This window comes from Musa acuminata, chromosome BXJ3-1, assembly GCF_036884655.1.
Source record: "Musa acuminata AAA Group cultivar baxijiao chromosome BXJ3-1, Cavendish_Baxijiao_AAA, whole genome shotgun sequence".
Lineage (NCBI taxonomy): Eukaryota > Viridiplantae > Streptophyta > Magnoliopsida > Zingiberales > Musaceae > Musa > Musa acuminata.
The window spans coordinates 19,246,742-19,266,617 of NC_088349.1; the positions used below are offsets into that span (position 1 = coordinate 19,246,742).

The 19,876-nt window shown below is 40.0% G+C and overlaps 1 protein-coding gene across 1 annotated transcript; it reads left to right on the forward strand.

Annotated features, from left to right (window-relative positions):
• The first annotated feature begins 4,093 nt into the window (after window positions 1-4,093).
• LOC135629411 (uncharacterized) lies at window positions 4,094-18,092 on the forward strand. Its single transcript, XM_065136721.1, has 6 exons — window positions 4,094-4,335; window positions 5,250-5,686; window positions 7,009-7,154; window positions 7,802-8,078; window positions 16,256-16,528; window positions 17,285-18,092. The coding sequence occupies exons 2-6, from the start codon at window positions 5,378-5,380 to the stop codon at window positions 17,765-17,767; spliced, it is 1,488 nt and encodes a 495-aa protein (XP_064992793.1). The 5' UTR covers window positions 4,094-4,335; window positions 5,250-5,377; the 3' UTR covers window positions 17,768-18,092.
• The last annotated feature ends 1,784 nt before the right edge of the window (window positions 18,093-19,876 follow it).

Sequence of the window (19,876 nt, forward strand, 5' to 3'; positions counted from 1 at the left end):
TGATAAGGAGATGCTTGCCATTGTGCGCACAGCAACGAGGTGGAGACCCTACTTGATTGGTCGACGATTTCAAATTAAAACAGACCATAAAAGCCTCGAGTACTTTTTGGAGCGAAAGATATCATCCCCTGAGCAACAAAAATGGGTAACAAAATTTTTTAGATTTGATTATGAAATAACTTACAAAAAGGGGAAAGAGAATGTTCTTGCAGATGCGATTTCGCAGCTACCCGAGCAAGCTGAAGTTTCGGCCATTTCACTTCCGACCAGCAACTTTCTTAAGGATATTAAGATGGAATGGTAGGAAGATTCAGAGACTAGTAAGATTATAAAAAAATTGGAGGAAGCACCAAGCTTCGTGGCTCATTACAATTGGGACTCAAAAGAATTACACTATAAGGGACGCATTGTGCTTATGATAAATTCTACTTGCATCTTCACGAGTAGATTTTGGACCAAGTTATTCTATATGCAAGGTACTAAATTGAAAAGGAGTATGGCATATCACCCACAAATCGACGGCGAGACAGTTGTAAATAGGTGCTTAGAGACAGTCCAAAGCCACCCACCAAATATGACTACCCAAAGAGAACTCCAAACCCAGCGAAGTGCCATTATTGATCGACGGATTGTGACTCAACGACGACGACCCACTAATGAAGTTCTAATACAGTGGGCGAACCTACCAATAGAAGATGCCACTTGGGAGAACTATAACGACTTGAAGATCAAATTCTCAGAATTCATGAATCATCAGCCTCGAGGACAAGGCTGATTTGAAGAGGGCGGGTCTGTTAGAACTCTAGCTTGGAGAGTCCTAATTGAGAGGGACATTCATGTAAAACTGTTAGGACTCTAGCTAGGAGAGTCCTAATTGAGAGGGACATCCATGTAAAACTGTTAGGACTCTAGCTATAGGAGAGTCCTAATTGAGAGGGACATTCTGTTAGGAGGTGTTTTCTTAGAGAAGAATTATGAGTTGTAAGGGAATAGGAGTCTTGACTAGGAGTCCTATTAAGAGTTGGTTAGAAGTAAGAGTCTTAAGTAGGAGTCCTATTAGGAGTTAGGGTTTAGAAGCCCTATAACTAGCCATGTATTCCTTCTCTTTTGATAAGCAATAGATGAATCTTTTCTACAGCCTTTGAGCAGCAACTTGGAGGGAGGAACCCCTATAGAGTTCCAAGGAGGCCGATCCCCTAAAGAGATCAACCCCAAGTTTAGAATATGCAAGGGTTCTAACCGTTTTTTTCTAGCCCAACATGATTCTTCCTACTTTAATTGTCTCTCCCTGATCAAAGCATTTAGCTTCACTCAAAATGCAGATTAAATCATAAACACTATCAATTGGTTTCATCATCAAAATCTGAGATTCAATAAGCACCACTATGATGATTGTTGATCTATTGACAAAAACCTTATAGTGTAAAATATTTAAAGAATATGTTCTTAGAATGGGGCTTGTGAGCAAGTCATAAAAGATTTGATGATATATATTTATGTTGATGTTATTATTGATATTCTTCTTACTTAATTAAAGTTATTTGTTTCTACTATTCTGTTTACATTTATATTTATGCATATTATAGATGAATGTAATAACAGTATTGTCTTGACAAGATAAATTACAGAGGTCATTATGGACTATATTAGGAATGACTAACAATGTTGTGGAACATAGAAGGAAGTATGACATTGATGATATACAACCGTTATAACTCGTATTGATAGTTGGACTTAATATAATATATTATGTTTATTAGACTTATTAGCTTATTTTAAAATTCATAGCCATATATAAAATACTTTTTAAAATTCTTTGGAATCCAATTAGGTAAAATTATTTTCAAATAATTTTTGTTTTGTTTATTTTGATTTTGAATATCTCATTTTTCTATCTTATCAATTATGGGCCAAGTGGGAGAATGTTAGATTTTGTAGTTTTTTATAGTTGTATAAGATATATATAATATAACTAATTGGATTCTGATAAAATATATTGGCCAATAGAAAAGAAGTCCACTTAAAGTATGATTTCTTAGGAGATAACTTTGATGGGAGGAACTCTCCTAATAACTCATTCTAGATCCTCTGCTCTCGCCTATATATAGACAGAACCTCTAGGGACTGAATACAGAAAAGTAATAAGAAGACATCTCACAGAGGTTATAGTTGAGGGATGACAGTATCTCTCTTAACTCTTCTCCCTAAACCATCAATCTAAGTGGTCCTATGAAAAGATAGGAAGAGAGGAGAAGGATCTAATTCCTCTTTGCAGATTGACAGTGATTTAAGATCTAAAGATGGTGCTTTTCCAGATCAAACAGAGATCTATTTGGGATAACATCAAAAGGTATGTTTCGTTAAATCAGATCTAAATATTTGATTTCAATCCTAACATAAAAGATTATTTCTGCATTTAGTATAGCATATTATAGTTTTTATGCTTACAGTAGTAACATGAGTGGTTTTTTACCAAAGCTGAGACCAATTTAAATCATAACCTCTCTCTCTCCCCCAGTGCCTTCTAGGTGCTTTGGATAATCTCTATTGTCATGAGCTTATGCAGATTGGGGCACGGTTTTTGAGTGTGCAGCTTGGCATACAATGATCTCTGTTGTCATGAGCTGATGATGAAGAAGCGATGGCCGATGGGAATTCATCGTTCTTTTTTGGGTTGGTCATCTTGGCATACTCATACGAGGAGAGCAGGCAAAGCCATGGAGAAGGGGGACAATACGAAGACGAAATTTAGGAGATGGGCGGAACGCTTTCTCTCGAGGGGCAAGAATGGGAGGCTCGAGATATTGAAAATGGATATCTGATGTGCGACATGCTCTAGCTCCGACAAAAAGACATTCGTAGGTGTCGCGACATCGGAGTTTGATGATTGGGCTGGGAGGAGACGTAGTCTGACAGTGCCGACGACACAGCGATAACAACGGAGAGAGGCCAATGCAGAATTCCGTAGAGAGAGGCGGCTGTAGTCCACCGACATCACCGTTGGGTAGGTTGTCTAGAGGATAGTGAAGGATACCGACGCTACCGTTGGGTAGGTTGTCTGGAGGATAGTAAAGTAGGAGGGGAAGAAAGAAGTCGAAGAGAGGATAGCAAAACTTTTAATAGAAGTTATCCTATCCTTCCGTTAACGATGTTAGTAGACAGGTTAAATACTAAAGATAACTTACAACATGAAATAATCTATAATTAACCTTTAATAATTGAAAATAAAGATCTATTCCATATCTAGACCACTTATTTGCTTTAGGATTTATGTAGGGAGACGTGGGATCATATGATGTACTTCCCACCCAAATTTCTTTTCTCTTGATCGTGCCGTCGGTGTTCGAATATGGGTGGCGTAGGAATCAAAATGACATTTGACGACAGAGCAGATTCCATCATACCAATTTGATTAATTTCTCGTTGAAGAAAGACAAAAGCTTGAAGCTATCTTACTCGCAAAGAATTCGAGGTTTCTAAGGTTGATCCACTTCCTAACTCAGTGATCCATGGGGATAGAAGGTCAGAGGTGTGTTTTCTCTCGTTTGTATTCATGATCAATAGCTTCTAAGTTTTCACTTTGATGCTTATTAACTCTGAAATCTCCACTTCGAAAAGAAACAGAAAACAGGGGATACAGAGATTTTTATTTCTTGTTTATTATATGTATGTGAATCCGAGTGAGCATGTGGTGGTTTCTGTGTGGAAAGACCTCTTTGTGATTTTGGGAATGTTCTCACGTACTGTTGTTTGATGACTGCTAACGATTTACAAAGACCGGTTAGGACATCGTCTTGAGCTGTAGGATTGTGAAATTTTTCATTCATCAGAGTTGTCAATTTGTGTATGGTTGATATGTGCATAGTATCTCGATTCATTGTGTAGCCCTTCATTAACACAAAAACTATCGAATATAACTTCTAATCATGAAATTGCTTGGTGATCTTTTTCTTGTTTGATCTTATTTTGCCCTTCACCTCGTTTTCTACAAAGATAACTTAAGACTCCCGGCTTTTTTGTCCGAGGGACTGATTGATGCACCGTGGTCGTCTAGGGGCCAGGCGCCCGCCTGAGCCGCATGTGGCTCGGGTCGAGCCTCAGTGCGTGGAGTTCATTGATCTGGTTCGATCACCACAATGCCCCGGCCTTTACGCCGCAGCCCTAGAGTTTTCTAGACCGGCGTCGCACCCTCCCCCTCCCCGGTCCCCGATAACACCCCTTTCCCTCCTTCTCCGCTGCAGCCGCCGCCTCCTCCACCACACCGCCAACCGAACTCCGACTTCCTCCCCCCTCTTACTCCGGCCGCCAGTGTCTTCCCCTTCCACCTCGTCCTCGGTAACCCTCTCTCACCCTCGCTGTTGCACCCTCCCCCTCCCCGGACCCCACAGCACCTCTTTCCCTCCTCCTTCGCTGCGGTCGTCTCCTCCTCCTCCTCCACACAGTGCCGCCCGAATCCGGATTGCCTCGTTCTCTGATCCCTCCTTCGGTGCAACCCCCCGACCTTCCTCGAATCCGACAGCCGCCCTTCCTCCTCCTTCCTGCTCCCCTCCAACTGACGGCAACCCAGCTCTCATACCCTGACAATCCCCTCTCCTCCTTCTCCTCCTCCTCCCTTCTCCTCCTCGGATAGCTCCTTGCTTCCATCCCAATTGACAGCAACCTCCCTCCCCATACCCCAATATCCCCCTCTGCATCCTCCTCCTTCTATGAATTTTTTTAGTGTAGTCTTTGAATTTTGTAAACAACTGAATCTGTCATTGGCTCATTACTATTTCCTAGTGTTTTGGATTGTCACTACAGTTTTAGAATCTTGAATCATGGCTCTTGTAAGTAGTGCTTCATGAATCATCAATAAGAAACTGAAAGAAGGATCCTACATGGAAGTACAATCTTGTTTTGTGATCATTGATAACCATGTTTTGTTTTGCCATTTTTATTATTGGAATTGGACAATGTAATTTGGTACTTCAAATGAATATAATTTCGATGTTCCATTTTTATTTTAGTGATCGTATTTATCAATCATGATATATATTTTTTATATTTTAATATTTAAGAGCATCTCGTTTCGCTCAAGCAAGCGCCTAGTGCCTCGAGTATTTTGGCACCTTAGTGCTTTCTAGCGTCTAACACTTTCGACTACCCTGTTGATGCATATTATTATATACTTATGCTTTCTCTTACTCACATTAAGTATAAAAAATTAAGTATAAAAAAATATGAAAAATAATTGTGTTCTTCTATTGCAGGAATTTGTTTGCTTGGGTTCTTTTTCAGTTGATTTGAACACTCAGCACCATTTTGTGATCTTCCTCTTATCATCACCATTTCTTTTACTCCAAAAGTACAACAAGAACACTACAAGGAAACAACTTATATGAGTATGGACAGGACTGCTAAGAGAAGAGTGGCATTTATATTGATTGATGGGATAGGAGATGTATGTCTCCCTCGGTTTAACTACAAGACTCCCCTTCAAGTGGCGAATATTCCCAACTTGGATGCAATAGCTTCAGCTGGTGTTAATGGTCTCATGGACCCTGTTGAAGCAGGTTTGGGTTGTGGGAGTGACACTGCACACCTTTCTATATTGGGCTATGATCCAAGGATCTATTACCGTGGTCGAGGGGCATTTGAGTCAATGGGTGCTGGACTGGCCATGTCACCTGGAGACATTGCTTTCAAGGTAATAATATGTCTTGTAATCCATCCAAGTTTCAAAGAATCATTTCTGCACAGTCAGATATAATGCCTCATGTTCTAATTAGATATATGATAAGATTTAAAGTGATAATTACCTCACGTTGTATATGTGCACATATTTATGCACTTGTGAAAGAAGCATGTACTTTGTGTGTATAGTTACATAATTTGATCTAATATTTATATGTAAAAATATTAAATCTTCCCCTCCCCCCTCTGTGCCCCTGAAGATTTATGGTAAGTGCTGAAGACCATTCTGGTCCTAACATCGTCTCCATAACCTGGTTAAAACCATAATCTCAGAATGGTTTGATAATGGAACTGGTTTGGTTGTAAAAATATAAAAGCATGTTTATGAGTGGTCAAGATGCAACAAGATCTGTAAAGATTTATTCACAACCCAGTTTGTGTGTTAAAGGGTACGTACTGCCCCTTATAAGTATTATCGTGTTAAATAAGCTTAATCCAATGGCACTATGATGATATTTTATTTTCTGGTGTTGTGCTGCCTTTGCAGATATCATGATTCATCTTGAAGTATGGTGCTTCTCTTATTCCGTTTAACTCAAATATATGAACGATTTTCAGGATAGGCCATGTATCTCAATGGTATTCTTGTTAGTTGTTAAATTGTCATCACTAAACAAAAAACAATCTGTCCCTCTAGCTTGGAGTATGCATGAAATTGTATCTCAGGACTCTAGCTCTTCAGACATCTTGCAATATTCATCACATGATGTACCTAATTATTTTAAATAATTCAATTCAGAAGGTTGCTTGTTTGAAAGCCTGATGCTTCAAGGCAGATTGTTTTAGCTTCAGTTCTATCAACAACCAGCTATATTGTATACTGACTATTTGGGGCTAGCTTCATGGATCCTTTCCTGCCATTGAACCTTGTTCTGTTCTGCTAAGACATTTTCTTAATGTTTCATTACTTGAGGAGCAAGTTCAATGGGGGGAATCAGGAATGTACAATGTTCGTGTCTAGGAAGCAACCAAAAACTCATGGGGCCCAAGGTTGAAAACTCTGGATTCTACGGTCAAAAAGAGGGTGTTAGGCTCATCGAGGTTTCAGTTTTACATTCAAGAACAACGATCAGTGCTAAGATGTGGCATTTCGTTGCACCCCTTTATTGTGAAACCCTTCATATTTCTTGAATGCCATATACACATTCATGTTATGTACATATTTACATACTTGTGCAGAGGGATGCAAGAATATGCATACAATCTATATGTTACATTAGTATCATGTTTGTTAACTTTTCTTTCACCTTATAACTCTTTTTTTAACAACTCCAGTCAAATTTTGCTACTTTGGATGAGAAAAGTGGAATTGTGACCAGCAGGCGGGCTGATCGGCATTTTGAGGAAGAGGGTCCTATTCTTTGTGCTGCTTTGGATAGAATGAAGCTTCCATCTTTTCCAGAATATGATGTTAGAGTCAGGTGCAGTCGATTCTGATTTATGAAACAAGGAAATTACCAATTTGATAGTTGTTCAATTGCTTAGTCAGGATCTCTAGTTAGTTAAACACTGCTCTTTGAAGGAACTTTGTCTGCATAGTTGTCCGAGTGCTTTAGTCAGGATCTCTTAGAAGAAACTTTGTCTGCATTGGTCCTCTTGATAGTAAGATTTAATGCATTTGTTATAGTGATATTGAGGCTTATTTTTCATTTTCCACGAGTGTCACTGGCATGTCTTATTTTGACTGAACAACTGGGTTTATTTATTTCATCAGATAGCTTTGTTGATAAGCATTATGCCAAATATTATAGTGAAACATACTTATATATAAGTTCTCTAGTAACTTGGCCAATTATTTATTTAATTATCCCTATTTAAGGTAAGATTATTAGGTGAATTATAGTTAGCCGCATTATCAATTCAGTATATATCTTGAACTTTATCCATTGCTGTTCTGCACCAGTAAGTAAAAAATCACTTTTAGGAAGCTTATTAATTTCTTCATTTCAGTTCTTCACTGATTCTGCCAAAATCGTAATTAAACGATAAAAAGATATTATTAGAGGGAACTTGGAGATGAATTTTTCTGTCGACTAACAATGCTAGTAGTGATTTCTTATTCTATCAGGTATGCCACTGAGCACAGATGCGGGGTTGTTGTGAAAGGGCCAAAGTTAAGTGGCAATATTTCTGGAACTGACCCATTAAAAGACAATCGCTTACTTCTGAAGGCAGAGGCCTTGGATGATACAGAAGAAGCAAAAAATACTGCAGCTGTTGTCAATGAACTGTCAATAGAAATGTCTAAAATTCTGGTAGCCCACCCTTTGAATGCAAAACGTGCAGCTGAAGGGAAGAATATTGCAAATATTGTACTTTTGCGAGGTTGTGGAATTCGAATTGAGGTCAATCTAAACCACTTTTAAGTTTAGTTCTTTTTTTTTATTAGTGTTGTGTTACCCTTATTTAGCTTGATTGATTTTTTTGCTGCAACCAATTAATTTGGTGCTGGATGTTCTCTAAATATCTTGAATATGTTGTGCCCATTTCTTTTCAGCCTTGAAACATAATGAACTCATCAGAGAATGTTTTTTTGGTTGTCTATATCCAAGTATCAAAGGTCGATTAAGAGAAAAGAAAGTAACTTTAGTATTTTGCTATATTGACTGCTAAAATTTATGTCATGAACTTGGTCAATAACTTATATTCTTTTTCATTAATTCAGAATGTTTAAGAATCTAAACCTTTGTCCTGTGACACATTAGAAAATTGACCTTATAACTGTATTCGTTAATCTAGAACCTAGCATTCTTCCTTGGTTTTTAGATATTAATAATATTAATTCTTTTTAGGTTACAGAGAGTTGTGATGTACCCTAAAACAAGTTGACTTCTGTGAAGTTTACTAGGGAAACAATGATTTTTTTTCTTGGAAGATCTAAATTGGATGCTAGGGTATCCAAATCATAATTCGCAATACCGTACCGTACCGGTATTTCGACCTGGGCTCGGTACCGGTACGGTACGGTATACTGAGCGGTACACCCAGGTGTACCGAGCGGTACACCCAGGTGTGCCGAGACTGTAGCACTGCTACAGTGCTACAGTGCACTCGGACCGGTAACAAGCGGTCCGCGTACCGACAACTTGTCGGACCGGTACGTATCGCCCGTACCGGGCGGTACGGTTCGGTACGGCAGACCTTGATCCAAATTACCCTTTATTTCAGTGATTTAAAAAGGTGCTTGGGCGCTCGCCTAGGCGCTCGGGCGAGGCGAGGCGAGGCTCGAGCGCCTCGCTAAACTTCCAGGCGGTGCGCTTCAAAGAGGCGCCGCTTGGGCGCTCGCCCGAGCCCAGGCGTTGGGCGCTTCGGGCGAGCCCCTAGGTTAAACCAAGCGACTGAACCAGGATTTTAGGTCTGGTTCGGTCTCCGGTGGTTAGTTGGTTCAATCGAACTAACTAAAACCGATATCAACTGTCGCTGCCCAACCCTAACCCTGCTCGTTGCCGCTGCGGCTGTCGCTGCTCGCAACCGCTGTAGTTGTTGTCGCTCGCCGCTCCCGCTCCCGCTCCTGCTCCTGCTGCGGCTGCTCGCCACTGCCGCTGTCGCTGTCGTTGCTCGTCGCTGCCGTTGTCGCCACTTACACTCCCGCTGCCACTGCCTCCTTACACTCCCGCTGCCGCTGCCTCCTTACACTCCCGCTCCCGCTGCCGCTGCCTCCTTACACTCCCGCTGTCTGACACGGGAGTGTCTAATTTACTACAATCTGATTATATGAGCCTTGATTATGATCTAGTATCTTTTTCAGTCAATAATGATGCCTCATAATCTTTATCTCAGCACACTTAAATATGACAGCTCATCAGCATATTCTCTGCACAAAGTTAAAGCTGTTTCAAGGTGCTTTTCTTCAAGACAAAGGAATGCATTAAAGGAGTTGGTTGGCAGCTGTGAACATTTCTTCATTACCAATGAGTGCATTAAAATAGTTGGTTAGTAGCTGTAAACACTTAATTTCGAAATTCCCTATGCATGAAGGGTTGTTTCATGCACTAGTATTTATTTTTGTGTTTAGGACTTAGAAAGGATTTTTAGAAACTGATGATATCTGGGCAGAAGCTCTTAGAGAACCCCTTAAACTCTGTATCTCTTGGATGCGTCCTTGAGTGGTGAGTCTTTTATTTTCTAGTTCTGTATCCTTGTTTAATTTCCGTTGGGTGGTGAACTTTCTGTATCCCATTGCGATTTTAAACTTGGTGGTGAGCTACTTTTCGTTTTTATCTAAGCTGCTTCGTTAGTGCTTCTGGTATCAGTTCTTCCTTGTCTACTGTGACATTTTCTATCTGAACAAATTTTCCATCGGTGTTATTTGGAAATCCATTCTGCATTTTTACCCTCCCCGGTATTAGTTTGGTATCAGAGCTAAAGGCTAGAGATCATGGCAAGGCGGAATGGAAAAGATGTAGTTGGTGAAGGTAGCGACCATGGAGATGACGCTGAGTCGTTGAGGCTGCAGCTACAAAAATTGCTGCGTAGCCTACAAGAAAAAAAATGAAATAATCGACGAACTTCAAAGTAGACACAACCAGCATAAAAATGACGCTCGACAGTTTACTTCTGATGATGAAACACCTCATCTTCCAAGGGAGTCAAGAAGATGTCGGAGAAGAAATGAAGTCCAAGACGAGTGGCAGAATAAATATAATCCCAGATTTGATATTCTAGAATTTGAAGGGAAAATAAATGTTGATGACTTTATCGATTGGCTTAATACAGTAGAAAGTATTTTCGATTTTCATGAACCACCAGAACAAAAGAAGGTCAAACTTGTGGCACTCAAACTCAGGCGGAATGCATGTTTTTGGTGGGAAAATCTGAAGAAACAAAGAGAACGTGAGGGGAAGAGTAAGATCGTTACATGGGAGAAAATGAAAAGGGAGCTAAAGAGAAAATATTTACCTGATAATTATAGACAAGAGATCTTTCTCAAAATACATGATTTCAAGCAAAAAGATCTTAGTGTGGAGGAGTACACTGCAGAATTTGATAATTTGATGTTAAAAGGAGAGCTTGTGGAACCGGAAGAGCAAACAATTGCAAGATACTTAGGAGGTCTGAAGTATGAGATTGCTAAAGTTGTTCAGTTACAGCCATATTGGTCTTTAAATGATGTGAGCAAGCTGACATTAAAAGTTGAAAAGCAACAGAAGTTTGAAAAGAGTTTTCGGTATGGCTTAAAAGAAGGCTACACAAAAGGAGGAAGTTCCAAGCCTACTGTCCAAAGCAAGGTGATATCGAAGGTGCAAGAAAAGGGTGAAGAGTCTGCTGGCAACAAAAAAACACCTAATTCTTCTACCCCAAGTGGCCGAAAATGCTTCAAATGTCATGGTTTTGGGCATATTGCTTCGGATTGTCCAAATAGGAGGATTGTAACTTTGGTTGAAGATCATAGTGATGGAGGCGAAGATGAAGCTGACGACGAACCAAAATACGATGATGATGAGGAAGAGATTACTTATGCTGATCATGGTTTGTCTATTGTATTGCAACGTAGTTTACAAGTGTCATATGTGGCCGACGATGAAAGTTGGGTGAGAAAAAATGTGTTTCACACTAAATGCACTTCTCTTGGCAAGGTGTGCTTGGTGATCATCGACAGTGGCAGTTTTGAGAATGTGGTTTCTTTGGAGATGGTGCAGAAGCTGAAGTTGGATACGATCCCTCATCCACATCCATACCAATTATGTTGGTTGCAAAAAGGAAATGACATCAAGGTAACTAAAAGATGTTTAGTTTCATTTTCTATTGGCAAGTATTATAAAGATAAAGTGTGGTGTGATGTTGCCCCTATGGATGCTTGTCATTTACTATTGGGAAGACCTTGGCATTATGATAGAAGAGTGTTGTATGATGGTTATAAACATACTTATTCTTTTAAAGTGAATGAAAAGAAGATTATCTTAGCTCCATTATAACCTTCCGAAATCAGTGCGCCAAAGAAGGAAGTTAGTGCTTTTATTTCTTATAGAGAATGCAGATATGAATTGGACAAGGGCGGTCATGTTTTGGCCCTAATGGTAGTAGAGGAGAACGAACAACATAAGGAGACACCGAAAATCATGCAACCAATCCTAGAAGAATTTCAAGATGTTATACCGGAAGAGATTCCACATGGCCTTTCACCTTTGAGAGACATTCAACATCACATTGATCTTATTCCGGGGGCTGTTCTACCTAATAAGGCTGCGTACAGAATGAGTCCTAAAGAACATGAAGAACTTTAAAGGCAAGTTGATGAATTAGTGAAAAAGGGGTTAATTCGGGAGAGCATGAGTCCTTGTGCAGTTCCAGCCTTGTTGGTGCCTAAGAAAGATGGTTCTTGGAGAATGTGCGTGGACAGTCGAACCATCAACAAAATCACAGTAGACTATCGCTTTCCTATTCCAAGGTTAGATGATTTACTTGATCAATTGTGTGGTGCTTATATTTTCTCTAAAATTGATTTGAGGAGTGGCTATCACCAAATAAGAATGAGGCCCGGAGATGAGTGGAAAACAGCGTTTAAAACTAGAGAAGGCTTATATGAATGGTTGGTTATGCCATTTGGACTATCTAATGCTCCTAGCACATTCATGAGATTTATGAATCACATACTTAAGCCATGCATTGGAATATTTGTTGTAGTTTATTTTGACGATATATTGGTGTACAGCAAAAGTGAAGAGGAGCATATGAGTCATCTGAAAGAGGTCTTTCTTATTTTGAGGCAGCAAAAACTTTATGTTAATCTAAAGAAATGTGATTTCTTTACTTCTAGTATGGTGTTTTTGGGGTATGTTGTTTCAAAAGATGGAATCATGATGGATCAAAGTAAGGTTGAAGCTATTCTCAATTGGCCAACACCTGCTTCATTACATGATGTGAGGAGTTTCCATGGCTTAACATCTTTTTATAGAAGATTCATCAAGAGTTTCAGCTCTATTGTCGCTCCAATTACCGAATGTCTGAAATGTGATAAATTCAAATGGACTAATGAGGCTAATGATGCTTTTGAGCTTTTAAAAAGAAAGGTGACCGAAGCTCCTATCTTAGTTCTACCAAATTTTGACAATGTGTTTGAGATTGAATGTGATGCATCTAATGTGGGAATTGGTGCTGTTTTGAGTCAAGACAAAAAGCCGATTACATTTTTTAGTGAAAAGCTGAATGATACAAAAAGAAAATACTCTACCTATGATAAGGAGTTCTATGCCATATATCGAGCTTTATCTCATTGGAGTCAGTACCTTCTTGCCAAGCCATTTGTGCTATATTCAGATCATGAAGCATTAAAGTTCATAAATCACCAATACAAGCTAAACAAGAGGCATGCAGCTTGGGTGGAGTTTTTACAATCTTATAACTTTACAATTAAGCACAAATCTGGTGTTCAAAATGTGGTTGCTGATGCATTGAGCAGAAAGCATTCTTTATTATCAGCAATGGAAGTCAAAGTTGTTGGATTTGAGACGTTCAAAGATCTCTATGAGAATGATGTGGATTTCGGCTCAATATGGCAGAATTGCAAATCAGGTTCCTTTCAACAATTTTCGATCTTTGATGGTTTTCTTTTTCGAGCTAATGCTTTATGTGTTCCAACTTGTTCTTTGAGACAAGTAATTCTGGCTGAAGCTCATGGTGGTGTTTTGGGTGGACATTTCGGTAGAGATAAAACTTTAGCTCTTATTCAATCAAACTTCTATTGGCCTAAGATGTTTAGAGATGTGGAAAGACATGTAAAACAATGTCGAGTGTGTCATTTGGCAAAAACAAGAACTCAAAATTCTGGTTTGTACACTCCATTGCCAGTGCCTAAATGCTCCCTGGGAGGATGTGAGTCTTGATTTCATTTTGGGACTGCCAAGAACTCAAAGGAACAAGGATTCTATCATGGTTGTTGTTGACAGATTTTCAAAAATGTCTCACTTTGTTCCATGCAATAAATCAAATGATGCATCTCATATTGCTGATTTATATTTTAAGGAGATTGTTAAATTGCATGGTATTCCAAGAACTATGGTGTCTGATCGAGATTCAAAATTTGTTAGTCATTTTTGGAGAACTCTTTGGAGGAAGCTGGGTACTTCTTTGAATTTCAGCAGCTCGCATCATCCACAAACCGATGGGCAAACTGAGGTAACAAACCGAAGCTTGGGAAATTTGCTTAGAAGCTATGTTGGCAAGAATATTAAGCAATGAGATGTCATTCTTCCACAAATTGAGTTTGCCTACAATCGTTTTATGCATCATAGTATCGGTAAGAGTCCTTTTGAGGTTGTTTATGGTGCTAATCCTGCTAGTCCTTTGGACTTAATCCCTCATTCTACAACAAAGCAATTTAGTGGAGATGCTGATGAAAGAGCTAAGCAGATAAAGAAGCTGCATGAGGGTGTGAAAGCAACCATTGAGAAGCAAAATGAGAGGTACATGCATGCTGCCAACAAACACAGAAAACATGTGGAGTTTAATGCAGGTGATTTGGTCTGGATTCATCTAAGGAAGGAGAGGTTTCCACCGGGCAAATTTGGAAAATTGAAACCAAAGGCTGATGGTCCATTCAAGGTGCTTAAGAGAATTGGCAGAAATGCTTATGAGATAGAGCTACCTGAAGATTACGGAGTATCCCCAACATTTAATATGGCTGATTTGAGTCCTTTTTATAATCATGTTGATGAATCAAACGAATACTTGAGGACAAGTCTCATTCAACCGGGGGAGATTGACACGGGAGTGTCTAATTTACTACAATCTGATTATATGAGCCTTGATTATGATCTAGTATCTTTTTCAGTCAATAATGATGCCTCATAATCTTTATCTCAGCACACTCAAATATGACAGCTCATCAGCATATTCTCTACACAAAGTTAAAGCTGTTTCAAGGTGCTTTTCTTCAAGACAAAGGAATGCATTAAAGGAGTTGGTTGGCAGCTGTGAACATTTCTTCATTACCAATGAGTGCATTAAAATAGTTGGTTAGTAGCTGTAAACACTTAATTTCGAAATTCCCTATGCATGAAGGGTTGTTTCATGCACTAGTATTTATTTTGGTGTTTAGGATTTAGAAAGGATTTTTAGAAACTGATGATATCTGGGCAGAAGCTCTTAGAGAACCCCTTAAACTCTGTATCTCTTGGATGCGTCCTTGAGTGGTGAGTCTTTTATTTTCTAGTTCTGTATCATTGTTTAATTTCCGTTGGGTGGTGAACTTTCTGTATCCCATTGCGATTTTAAACTTGGTGGTGAGTTACTTTTCGTTTTTATCTAAGCTGCTTCGTTAGTGCTTCTGGTATCAGTTCATCCTTGTCTATTGTGACATTTTCTATCTGAACAAATTTTCCTAGGCGCTCGGGCGAGGCGAGGCGAGGCTCGAGCGCCTCGCTAAACTTCCAAGCGGTGCGCTTCAAAGAGGCGCCGCTTGGGCGCTCGCCCGAGCCCAGGCGTTGGGCGCTTCGGGCGAGCCCCTGGGTTAAACCAAGTGACCGAACCAGGATTTTAGGTCTGGTTCGGTCTCCGGTGGTTAGTTGGTTCAATCGAACTAACTAAAACCGATATCAACTGTCGCTGCCCAACCCTAACCCTGCTCGTTGCCGCTGCGGCTGTCGTTGCTCGCAACCGCTGTCGCTGTCGTTGCTCGCCGCTCCCGCTCCTGCTCCTGCTCCTGCTGCGGCTGCTCGCCACTGTCGCTGTCGCTGCTTGTCGCTGCCGTTGTCGCCACTTACACTCCCGCTGCCACTGCCTCCTTACACTCCCGCTCCCGCTGCCTCCTTACACTCCCGCTGTCGCTACCTCCTTACACTCCCACTACCGCTGCCGCTGCCTCCTTACACTCCCGTTGCCGCTGCCTCCTTACATTCCCGCTCCCGCTGCCGTTGCCTCCTTACACTCCCGCTGCTGTTGCCTCCTTACACTCCTGCTCCCGCTTCCGCTGCCTCCTTACACTTCCGCTGTCGCTGCTGCTTCCTCTTTTCTCAGTCAGCACCCTCTTACACTCTTTCTTCTTCTCCTTCTGTATACTGTTAACAGTATACTGTATACTGTTAATATTGTTAGGTTTATTTAAAATTATTAATTTTCAATATTGTTAATTATTATTAATTATATTATATATTTTTATATTTTAGTGTCTCGCTTCGCTCGGGCAAACGCCTGGGCGAGCGCCTAGCGCCTCGGGCATTTTTGGACCTTAGCGCCTTTTGGCGTCTAGCGCTTTTTAAATCACTGCTTTATTTTGGTACCAAGCTCAACCTGGACATTGGGAAACTAATGATTAAGGACTGGATATATTTAATATTCGTCTATCAATCAACTGATACTATACAACTTTCATAATACTTTACTTTCAAAGCAGGACCATTTGATGTTACTTATTCTATAATGAAAAAGAAAAATTCTTCTCATCAATTTTTTCTAGGGTGATACTTAGATTTTGGCCTAAGCTAATTGAATGATCCCACTTGGCATTTAAGCTTGCATTTTCAAAAATTAAGTAATTGCCTTTTGAATATTTGTACCCAAAATCTCATATATTAGTGTCTACCAGGTTCCTCAATTCGAGAAGCAGCATGGACTATCACCGTGCATGGTAGCTCCCACCAAGATTATAGCAGGATTGGGTTTATCATTGGGAGTTGACATTCTTGAAGCACCAGGAGCTACTGGAGATTATCGAACACTTCTAACTTCCAAGGCTACAGCAATAGCAAAGGCACTTTCTGCTCCACTACAGCCATCCCCATGCATTTTTGTGCCAGGAGAGGATGAACATAAGCCGGGCCTATCCCAAGGATATGATTTTGGATTTCTTCATGTCAAGGTATATGGTTTGCCTTCCACTTGGAGTAGGATACGAACAATGCTTTATCATTGAAACACTATGTTGATGATCCACTTGTCTATCAACAAGACATAATATGTTTTTGTGCATTGCTCATATTCTGAGAGTATGTGGCAATATATAGATTAAAAGTTATGCTTTTGCTTAGATGCAACTCTTCAGTACTAAAAATGGCTATGTTTTAAAAGGGGTATGATGTCAAGTCTCATTTTAATGCTTCGAAGAAAAAGTCAACCAACAAATTGTACAACATGCTAGATTTAGCTGGTTAAACATGTCGTTCAGTCATATACATAACTTATTTATGCAGTATTACCTTGAGATTTTTTTTTCATCCCTAAAAGTCTGACCCTTGATAGCAAATCTCTACTTCTAGAGAAATGTTATACAGCTATGCCGGAGTGATACAAATAAATTTTGTGAGAAATCTAAATTCTGGATGGAGCGTTCTCCACTCTCAATCACCCACCTACCTATCCAAATAAAAAAAGAAGGAAAAACTTAAAAACCTAGCAGACAGAGGACAAACATGCATCCATGCAGTCACACCTACACACCCTGAAAGCACCAATGGCCTGAAATCACTGGGAAATTCCCCCACTTCTTGGGACCCAAATTTATCCCTCCTGCTAGTACTGGCCACATCGTCCAGTGATGGTTTTACCAATGGAACAATAGTTGCATTTGGTGCATATAATTAACAATTCATTTCATGTATTCTTGTTATCGTGGCAGGCTATAGATGATGCTGGTCATGATAAGGCAAGCATTTTGAAAGTTAGGGCTTTGGAAGCCGTCGATCGAGCCATCGGTCAGCTGACTAGACTCCTCTGGCAGGCAGAAAAATCTGGCAAGTACAAATATTACTTGTGTGTCACTGGTGATCATTCCACACCAGTAGAGTATGGTGATCATAGCTTCGAACCTGTTCCATTTGCTTTGTGCCAGTTAAGGGACTTTGTTAGTGCTGTGGGGGAGTCAAACTTGATGCAAGTGTCACTCGAGGCTTTCCCACTTCCTTCAGTGAAGTCTGGGGAAGATCTAAAAAATGATGACGTAGAACTGCCAGAGGAAGCAAACAGCAGGCTTAAAGTTTTCAGTGGAGATTCAGTGTGCCAATTCAGTGAGATTGCAGCTGCAAGGGGTTGTTTGGGAAGGTTTCCTGGAAGTGAGATGATGGGGGTGATAAAGAAGTTCCTTAAGCTGAAGAATGAATAAATAGTTCACTGAAAAAATGCATTATTTTGGAGAGCCAGGTCCTCTGAAGTGTGGATTTATTAACAACTGAGTAGATAATGAATCTGGTGAAGACCCACAATGTTTATTGGACTGCTTGGAAGGATTGTGCTGTCCTTTATACACCTAGAAGGTAAGGTTTAAACGACTTTCGATATATGTTTACTGAGGTTGTCATAACAAGAGCATTTATGGAATTGGCATGCTCTTTGAATTTTCTCGTTTTCAGCAGTGTTGCAAATTTTCTTGTAATACTGAGACACAATGTTGCCATCCAACGTCAAATAAATAGTAACCTCTTATGATATTCTTCCAATTGTATGTTGAGGTGGAAACTGGTGGAATGGCCAGTTAATCTTGCATGCATATATATAAGAATAGCAGAATATTAATGACCAGTGCTTGGGATTATTCATGCAAGAGAGGAACATGAAGAAGAACTTGGCTCCATTTAAATTTGAACCGACTTCGACCTTGGTTGCTCATTTGTGAATGTGAGAGCCAGAGTTTAGAAGGTCAAATTATCTTGGATTTGGTATCACTGCTTGAGCCTGACCTTTACTCATCCTGTTAAATCTGAACAACAATACCTGTGCGTATGTTTTGTTCTTTGAATTGGAAGTATTAACTCTAAATCTTGGGTCATTGTATTGCATAAATATTGAAAGGGGCAATTAAGAACATTATGTCGTAGTAGATCTATCACCGAGAAAATAAGAATATAGGGGAAATTCTAAATCATGGAAGCATCACTGTCACCTCGGCAAAAGAAAGGTTCTGTTGATCTCCCAGTCAAACCTCACAGATAATGCGTGCGTGCAATCACAATCAAGGAGATGAACTCGAATACAAATGCAAGACTCATCTCTTCTACATATTTTTCATAGTCTATCCTAGTGCAAATCTCTCCCCAAGCATCATATCTTCTTCCTAAGTGCTAATTACAGGCGCGCGCACACACACAGTCAGTGCTCATCCGCTTTGGATATGGATACCACTAGAAGTGGACGTTTTCATGTGATGAGGTTGACACAAGTGTGAACTTCAAGACCACAAGAGAACAATCCAAGCTTTTTGAAGGATTACACGAGTCGGAAACCACAAAATTCATGTTTCTCAGTCCGAATGGAGAACTTTCATGGTGATGCTCCCTCCCTACATGAATCCCACATGATAAGAGTAAACAAATTGGAGATGCTATTCTTGCAAACCAGCTTAGATTCTGCAAAAAAGCCAGTTTTATAGGAGTGGTTTATGACCTAAATTCTTCTTGGGCCTGTGATGATACATGTACTTTCTGGTGTAATCTTTTCAGAAGAGAAGTTTTTTATGATTTAACATGGCCAGGTGAATAGATTTCAGGGGAATCCAATCATGTCTGAAACCTTTTTTAAGCTTTGGGAGAAACTTTCGACTGATAAGAAGGTAAAAGTACAAAAAAATCTGGGACTGCATATTGTATTAGCTTCTAACAGCCTGAAAAAGGAGGGTTACAAGAAGTCCCTTTGACCACTGAAGAAAAAAGAGGTGGCTCTCCTCCGTCCAAATAGCTGTACCACAGTGTGCCAGCCATGGAGGCAGATGAACCCTCAGCTTGGCCTCTAAAAGAGGGTGGAAGAGACACCACTTCATCTCCTCTAAAGATGTCCAATCTTTTAATCCATGGTCTACCTTTTGGACTTGGACAAATTACCACCATTGTTTTGATACCTTTCTTTACGAAGCTGCGGGCGATACCACGGTTCACTCCATTACATATGGAAGGCACAAGAGAGAGAAAAAGTAGTTGCTGTTTGAGTACACCATAAACCCAATCAGACTTTGCGTACTGATTGATCCCATCATGTGTTCAACAAGTCTAGCAGAAGATCTTCCTGCACTCTCCATCTGATTGAGACCTCGGAGCTTCGGCCACCATTGACATGGATGTAAACATCACCTTTTTTCTATTTTGTACCAATCAAAAGAAACAGGATTGGATGTTGTTATCAGAAAAAGAGAGAGAGAGAGAGAGAGAGAGAGCGAGCGAGGAGAAGTAATAAGAAAGTATACTTCCTCCACATTGAAGAAAGTCACCCAAGTGATCTTTCC

Excerpts from the sequence above, each read along its gene's own strand:
- LOC135629411 (XM_065136721.1), top strand. The coding sequence starts at position 5,378 with ATGAGTATGGACAGGACTGCTAAGAGAAGAGTGGCATTTATATTGATT. Across the intron at positions 7,155-7,801 it reads GAATATGATGTTAGAGTCAG|GTATGCCACTGAGCACAGAT; the intron begins GTGCAGTCGATT and ends TTATTCTATCAG. Across the intron at positions 16,529-17,284 it reads TTGGATTTCTTCATGTCAAG|GCTATAGATGATGCTGGTCA; the intron begins GTATATGGTTTG and ends TTATCGTGGCAG.